Source organism: Chelonia mydas, chromosome 1 (genome assembly GCF_015237465.2).
Source record: "Chelonia mydas isolate rCheMyd1 chromosome 1, rCheMyd1.pri.v2, whole genome shotgun sequence".
Lineage (NCBI taxonomy): Eukaryota > Metazoa > Chordata > Testudines > Cheloniidae > Chelonia > Chelonia mydas.
The window spans coordinates 247,040,397-247,048,849 of record NC_057849.1 but is presented as its reverse complement, the minus strand read 5'-3'; the positions used below and the strand labels follow the sequence as shown (position 1 = coordinate 247,048,849).

The window sequence follows — 8,453 nt, the reverse complement described above, 5'->3', positions numbered from 1 at the left end:
AAAAGTGGGAAAATGCTCCCTCTGCCTTTTCTCCTCCCTCCCCTTATGTACCCAAGCAGGGCCAGCCACACTCTGGTCTTAGATATGCAGCACAAGAGACATTTATAGATGCAATTATGGTGCAAGAGGATTTGGGTCGTTACCACAATAATTCAACAGAAAACCTATCTAAAATACATGCACTGCAGGCCTATGATGCTAAATTGGATTTCTTCAGTGTGCCTCTGGCTGCAGACAATAAAAACAGCTTGTGTGGTGAAAGACGGTGGAAAAATAACGGGGGAAAGGGTTTCATGTTACAATAACAGCATTTTCTCTCATGTGCAGACTTTAGATCATAATCTGAAAGTGAGGCAGCCCAGAGAATTAGGATGTAGGTAATGGGGATTCAATTTAACAATGTTTTGCATTAGTATAATTACATAAAATTGGGCTATTAGTGTAATTTTTGCAAATCGTAACACCACAAAATGAAGTAAAATATTTCCAGTGAATAAAATACAATGAATGTTTTTAAAAGGATGCAGAGTTGGTCTAAGCTTTGAGACCTCTAAACACTAGTTGCATGGAGAACATTTATTAAAAACATGGAACCGTGTCCAGATACTATTTTGAGAAATTCTGACCCTGAATTGGTGACTCAAATGGAATTTAAAAGTGAAACTTTTTCAGAAACAATAACCATATAGAATTTAGTGCCTAAAATGTAGTTTTCACTGAGAGGGACATTAATTAACATGTCCTTTACCTGACCTTAATTGTATGTTGTGTAAAATATCACTGAAAAGAATCAGAAGGGAAAAGCCTTTTTGTTCAGAGAATGCAGCTGCTCATTTCAGTAAACCTTCTAGCTATGACTTTGAATGTCAGCAGAAGTTGCACCTGGTGCCTTCTTAACTATTCACATGGGACAGGCTTATTCTCTTTTGTGACTCCCCCATGGCCCAGCTGAAAAATTTCTGTAATAAGGGACTGTATCAGCCCCTTCCTTATTACCTTGCAGTTGCAAATGTGGCTCAGCCAGACTACTCCAGGCAACTCAGAAACAGCAGTTGAAAATATAGATCCCTACTGGATGAGAGTTTTAGAGCTGGCCTGTGTGCACGCCATTCTAACTTTTAAAACAGGTAAATCTCAAGCTCTTAGATCTACTTACATTAACGATTAACATGCTTAGGCCCTGATCCTGCAAATGCCTACTTGTGTTGTCCCAAACAAGCAGGACTGAGAATAGATGCACTTTGTTATGCTTTCATTGCACTCAGAGGCTTGCTATATGAAAGGGGTCACCAGTACAAAAGTTTGAGAACCACTAGTCTAGAGAGACTGGGGATAATGTAAGACCTGGAGTAGGGCTCTCCATCCAGAATACTGGGGAAACAACCCAGGGAGAACCTGTGAGGGAGGGCTTGTAAGGAGACCTAGAGATAAGCAGGATGGAAGGATTCTGGGGAGGGGGAAGTAAGTGACCATGGGCAATGGGAGCATGGATGGTTTGGGATGGGAACTGAGTGCTAATGTCCTGTTTTGGGGCCTGGAGTGGGGCAGCTGCTAAAAGCAGTCCTGGAGAGGGCTGTGGCTGGGAAAAGCAGTGAGACCCTGAGTTTGTAGCTGACCACAGGTGTGGACAGCTCAGTCAGGGTCCAGCTGGCCCTGATAAGAGGGTTGTGGGCCAGAAGCTGTAGAAGTCTTATTCTAGGCCTGGAGTGGGAACGGTTATCTGCCTGAGAGCAAGGTACCTGAAGTAGAGCAATGCTGGGGAAGGATAAGAGGAGCTGGGGAGATCTGGGATTCAACCTGGGCACTGGCTGTTTGGGAAATTATAATTCCCTCCCCACAGTGGGAAAAAAAATTCATTTAAAAATTGAATCTCTTATTTTTTTGACATTTTCAATGAAAACCTGAAGTTTCTTTTGCTGAAAACTGAAAGTTCATGACCGTTTCCATTTTATTGAAAAACCATTTTCTGTTGTAAAGATGTTTTGATGAAAAGTTTTTTCATCTAGTTTTATTGGTGACCTTGAAGATGGAGAGTTCTTTAAGCTATTACCAATCCTTTCACACATCCAGTTCCTTCATTAACATTTATTTTGGTGGGAGGGAGAAGTGTATGTTGGGAGACCATCCTTTTATGAGCCCTAAGCTCCCAGATACTCCCTATGAAGCTATTCACTACAGAACTAGTTGTATGCTGGGGGTGGGGTATGTGCAAAAGCAAGACCCATATCAACCACAATCAATACTGAGAGGTTTCAGAGTAACAGCCGTGTTAGTCTGTATTCGCAAAAAGAAAAGGAGTACTTGTGGCACCTTAGAGACTAACCAATTTATTTGAGCATGAGCTTTCGTGAGCTACAGCTCGCTTCATCGGATGCATACTAGTCTCTAAGGTGCCACAAGTACTCCTTTTCTTTAATCAATACTGAGTAATTACTTTTTGTTTCTGCAGCATCTTGGTTTGCTAACTCCAGAAGCAACACTTAGGTGGGTTCTGGGCTACGTGTCTCTCCTGCTCCTTCCAATCGGGAAGTCAGATGCTGTGGTAACAGCTGCTGTTGCTTCAAAAGAAAAACCCTGTTCAAAATAGCAGGTTAATATAATAACTCAGCTTTTCTCTGGGCAAAGGGGATCTAAGTTCGTTAGAAAGTGTCATTTCTAGGCCACTTAAGTAGTCTTTTCATTCCAAGTTACTAAACCAGGGGGAAAATAGACATGTTATGGAAGTGACCCAGCAGAATTAGCCAAAAAATCCTTTCCTCTTTACAAAATAAGTCCATATATTCCCCAAACTAGTTTCCCAATAAGCCACCCTCATCCTCAGCTTCCATTACTAAACTTTCAAGCTTTCAACCTCGCGGTCCTAATTTTGATCTCGCACTATTGTAAATCTGGAATACCTGTGCTGAAATGAATGTTATACTTGTTTACTACAAGTCAAATCAGAACTAGGCTCTGAGTTTGAATCTCTTCTATGATGTCATAAATGATGTTCATAGGTTTCTACTCTTAGACTAGGCCTTGGGCTACTGTACCTTGCACTCATCTGAATGGATCTTCCCTTCAGGAGCTGTGACCAATGGTAAGTACTGTGACCCAGGTAGCTGTTAAAATATTGTTGTTCTGCACTAGGAACAAAGCATAGAATAAGAGAGAGGATTTTAATACACTAAAGACCTGTATGCATGTTTATCTTACCTACAGGCTTGCCATGCCATCCCTTGGCAGAGACCCTAGGCAGGTCCCTCATTAGTCCAGAACCCAGACCTCTGGGATGTGTGTCTGTAAGAACCACTTCTTACCAGCAACTCTACACAACCCCTCTCCTTCAAGAATGTCACTTGACTCCCCCTAACCCTCAGCCCTTTGTCTTAGGTTTCCAGCTCTCTGGTTCTTCTTTGTTTACAAACTGCTCCACTGAGCTCAATGGGGGTCAGAAGCAGGACATCAAAATGAATGCTGGCATAGCCACCCATTTACCTACACCTGAGGGGCAATCTGACGCTACTGTCTTTTTTTCCAATATACAGCCAACCCCTGCTTGAATTAATGACTCATCCATAGAGTACCTCCTTTACAAAAGTCAGGCAGACAGACAGAACATATAATATTCATACATTATTACAGGACACCAAGTTGCCCTATCATCCATGTATACTGAGAAACTGAAAATAATTCTATACATGTTTAGCAAAGTCACCAACTATTATATGGAAGAGAATAGAGATCAAACTACCAGAGAGTTCTTCACAGTCTGCTTTGCTCTTAACTATCTTGAGCACTTTAGTATCCTCTGCAAACTCTGCCACCTTGCTGTTTACCCCTTTCTCTAGATCATTTATGAATCGTTTGAATAGGATTGGCCCTAGGACTGACCTTTGAGGAACACCACTAGTTACCCCCTCCCTTCTGAAAATTTACATTTATTCCTACCCTTTGTTCCCTGTCTTTTAACCAGTTCTCAATCCATGAAAGGATCTTCCCTCTTATCCCATGACAACTTTATTTACTTAAGAGCCTTTGGTGAGGGACCTTGTCAAAGGCTTTCTGGAAATCTAAGTACACTATGTCCACTGGATCCCCCTTGCCCACATGTTTGTTTGACCCCCTCAAAGAACTCTAATAGATCAGGAAGACATGATCTTCCTTTACAGAAACCATGTTGACTTCTGCGCAACAATTTATGTTCTATGTGTCTGACTATTGTTTCAACTAATTTGCCCAGTACTGACGTTCGACTTACTGGTCTGCAACTGCCAGGATCACCTCTAGAGCCCTTCTTAAATATTGGCGTTACATTAGCTATTGGGTACAGTAAGCAAGACAATTAGAGGACCAAAATTCTTTCTTTTATTTTCTAGCAGGATTTCCCCACCCCTTCCACCAAACCATGTTCAACGTAATAAATGAGTGTGGCAGGTTTCCTGGGGGTATTAATGTTTCTCTTTCACTGAATTCTGGGTGTTTTACTCAAAATTCTGAGCTTCCAGGCTTCAAGTGTCTTTGCAACAGTACCACTTGGGAAATTTCTACCCATACAGTGTCAACTATTGGAAAATAACATTAGGAAATCCCCTGATACATTGTTAACCTGTTTAATTGTGGTTGTGCAGCTGAAACAAGGCGAGGCAGCTCAGTGTTCCAACATGATCTCTTTTAGACAGCTGTATTTGCTCTGTGACTATACTGAGATTATTATTGGACTCCTGTTATCAGAAGCTGTGGTGAAATGGCCTTTTTAATTTTGTTAGTGAGAGTAAGGTACTGTGTTCTTGGGAGTTTCTCATGGTTTTCCTTACGAGGGCAGAGTTAAGGTTGTGTGGGTGTCTTGTCAGATAAATGTAACCTTTAAAGATGCATAGTCAATGCAGTCAACCTGTGGAACTCCTTGCCAGAGGATGTTGTGAAGGCCAAGACTATAACTGGGTTCAAAAAAGAACTAGATAAATTCAAGGAGGATAGGTCCATCAATGGCTATTAGCCAGGATGGGCTGGGATGGTGTCCCTAGGATCTGTTTGCCAGAAGCTGGGAATGAGCAATAGGGGATGGATCACTTGATGATTACCTGTTCTGTTCATTCCCTCTGGGGCACCTGGCATTGGCCACTGTTTGAAAACAGGATATTGGGCTAGATGTACCTTTGGTCTGACCCAGTATGGCCATTCTTATGTTGGTTTTCCCCCATGTTTGATGTTTATAATTTCAATTCTAAAATTCTGTATGGGACGTAGATATGGCTGTACAGGACAGTAGAATGACTTTCACTCAACATTCCCTGCTTTTTGACATTTGGGTTGAGGGATTTAAGCTCTTACTTTTGGGAAGAGTATGATGCCCACAAGGCATGGTTGTGCGACTGCAACTACTAACTCCACCACCAAAAAGTGTTTTGTGTTTTCTGAATATGAATCCTTCTGGTGCGGTCAAGACACCATTTAAGGGATGAACAAGGCTTCGCCATCCCTGTGTATCCCAGTGTTTGTTGGAACGACTACGGCCACATCTACACTGCAGCCACAACACTAGCACAGCAGCTGTGTGCTGCTCTAGTGCAGATACTTTCATGGTCACTTAATCTGACCTCCCTGCAGGCCACAGAACCTCACCCATCCACTCTCTAACCTCTAGTTCTCCAATCATGATTCAAAGACATCACAGAATAGCAGGGTTGGAAGGGAGCTCACAAGGTCATCTAGTCCAATCCACTGCCCAATCCCTAATTTTTGGCCCAGTTCCCTAAATGGCTCCCTCAAGGATTGTACTCACAACCCTGGGTTTAGCAGGCCAATGCTCAAACCACTGAGCTATCCCTCCCCTATTCTTCCATCACAGTAGCTGATCCACCTCTCTGAGAGTCAGGGGCTAGATTGATGGAAGAACTCCTCTGCTGACCTAGCCCTGCCTACACCAGGGGTTTAGGTCAACGGAACCACCCTCGAGTAACCCCGTAGCCAGAAGCAGTTGCAGCTGAAGTGGGTTTTTCACCCATGGAAGCTTATGCCCAAATAAATCTGTTAGTTTTTAAGGTGCCACCAGACTCCTCATTGTTTTTTGTAGTAGCCAGAGCAACCTACGTTTCTGGCATAGCCCAGGCCCGCCCCCCTCATGTTTCTGGAAGTTAACTTCTTCTTTCGAGGACAGGCGGGCAGCCTAACACCCTATCCCAGCCTGGAGGGCCAGACAGCTGCTTCTCGATTCTCACCTCCCATCACCTTAGAGCTGAGTGGGAACTCCACTGGGGCCACCTGCCTCCCTCCCCACCCACCCACGCTGTGAAGGGGCAGCGCTCCTTGCGCACCGCCCGAACAATTCCAAAGACGACAGCAACAGGAGACGAAGCTTGGCGACGTCAGAGGCCTCCTCCTCCGGCCCCGCCCCTGCACACCTCCCTCCCCCCCATGTGGGCCTTGACCCGCCCCCTGCGCGCGCCAGGCTGCCCGGGCCGGTGGTGCGCGGGAGCCCTGGCTGCCTCTGCGTTGTGCCCGCGCGCGCGGGGAGCCGGGGCGCGAGCCGGGCCCGGCGCAGAACGCGGGCGGGCACGCGCGCGCTCCTCCTCCTCCTCCCTTTCACGCGGGCACGCAGGTGCGGGGCCGCCCCGCTCCGCTCCGCTCCCCGCCTCTGGGCCGGCCCCCGGCGGGATCTCGGCGCGTCTCCGGGAGGAGCTGGGGCCCGCCGCGGCGGCTGGGACAGAGCAGCCGCCGCCGCCCCGACCCACGTGAGGAGCCGAGACGGGCCATCAGCAGCAGGAGCCAGGGAGCCTCGTTGCAGCGGCTGGCACCGGGAGCTCCGGCCGGCAGGAGGAGCCCCTCTGCCCTCGGGGCGATTGCTGCCCCGCTGCTCCGAGCGCTCGCCGCCTGCGCCCGGGGCTGTCGTGCTACCCCCCTTCTCCTTCCCCTTGTGAGACCCCGCCTCGCTCTCCACCGCCCCTGCGCCGGGCAGCTGCCCCGGTTACCTTGGGGGGGCGGGGGCAGGGGGTGCTGCAGCCCCCGCCCCATGCACGTGAGCCCTGCGGGGTGGATGTGCCGAGGAGGAGCCGCGGGGTCAGCCCAGCCCTGGCTTTCGGGGGATGCCCAGCGGGGCAGCGATGACTTGAGGCTGCGCTTTGCCATGGATGGGATGACATGCTTCATGGTTGCTTTGGTGACGCTGGTGTGCTGGTGCCCGGGTCAGCCTGGGTGCGCCGCCCGCCGCCCGGCCCTGCGAGCGGGTCTCCCGGTGCTGCTGCCTCTGCTGCTGTCCGTGCCGGGCTTCCTGGGCTCCCCGATGGCAGGTGAGGAAACAAAAGGGAGCAGAGGCCCCATCCGTGGGCTCCTCTGCCTTGCACAGAGCAATGCTGTGCCGGGTTTCCTTGCCCGTGGTTGCAGGTGTGGTCCCTACGGGTAGTGCTGTACGGAGGCTTCTTTGTACTGAGGACTCATGGCAAAATTTGCCAGGGCTCTAATTTGTTCTGTGCTATGTACCAAAGGCCTCTGTGAGGTTGGTTGTTCTAGGCTATTTTGTGACGGATACTTCACTTTAAAAAAACATTTTATAGCATTACTGCAAGCACTTTTGGGATACAGGTTTGTTCCCTTCTCCCGGAGATGACAGGGCTTATGTTAAAGGTGTAAGAGGGGGGAGAAACAGTATCTAACTACACTTGAATATGGTCATTCCTGTTCTTCTGTGCCAAAACCCTCGTGCCTTGTGTACTGGGAAGACTGAAAGCAAGTCATTGTAAAAAAAAAAAAAAAAAAAAAAAGCTCTATACAGGGAATTTCAAAATATTTTTTGGAGATTTAAAAAGAGAATGTGCTCCCCAAAAGGTTTTTTGGAAAACATTTTTTTTTTTTAATGTTAAGGCATAATTTCTTAAAATGAGCAGACAGCTTTATTTAAAGCAAGGTAGCTGAGTGACTGCCTATCAGCATAGAATTGAGGATGCAATTCATATGGAGTGGTGTCAGTTTCCCCCCATCCTTCTAAATCTGTCTGGTAATCCGGTGTTTCGGTCTTCTATGATGTCATCTGAACGCTGATGTGCTCTTGGAATCCATGCAGTGAATACATTTCCCACAACTTGCATGCTTCTGGAGGGATTGTTGGGCAGTCTGTACATGCGTGTTGTTGTTATGGTTGTGTTTTTTAACAAAAGATACTTGGATATTCTGAATAGTATTGACACTTGGAAATGTCACAACATCAATTTGTAATAGCATTTGCAGGATTCCAGATGTATTGTTTTGTTTTCTGTGTGGAACCACAAAGTGCTGAAATTAGAAAACCTTGTCTAGTATGCAACTATTTTTAAAACAAAAAATGTAAACCTAGCAGTGAGATGACAACTGTCTGAAGCTGATTACTGTTCATACTTTATATGGAAAGTTAATATTTTGTCAATGCTTAAATGCGGTTTAAATGAAACTAATGTAGTTGTTAAATTATATTACAAAGACGTGTCATACACACAAACTTC

General features: G+C 46.4%; 1 protein-coding gene across 7 annotated transcripts in view; it reads left to right on the top strand.

Annotated features, from left to right (window-relative positions):
* The first annotated feature begins 952 nt into the window (after nucleotides 1-952).
* KIAA1549 (KIAA1549 ortholog) overlaps nucleotides 953-8,453 on the top strand; it is a 216,706-nt gene continuing 209,205 nt past the window's right edge. For 2 of the 7 annotated variants that reach the window (XM_037879366.2, XM_037879344.2), the window contains exon 1: nucleotides 6,389-7,268. In XM_037879366.2, the coding sequence (XP_037735294.1) occupies nucleotides 6,992-7,268 (277 nt within the window). In that variant the 5' untranslated portion in view covers nucleotides 6,389-6,991. Of the gene's footprint in view, nucleotides 1,128-6,388; nucleotides 7,269-8,453 lie in introns of those variants that run through there. The other 5 variants (XM_043541575.1, XM_037879354.2, XM_037879352.2 and 2 more) reach the window with 5 other exon arrangements.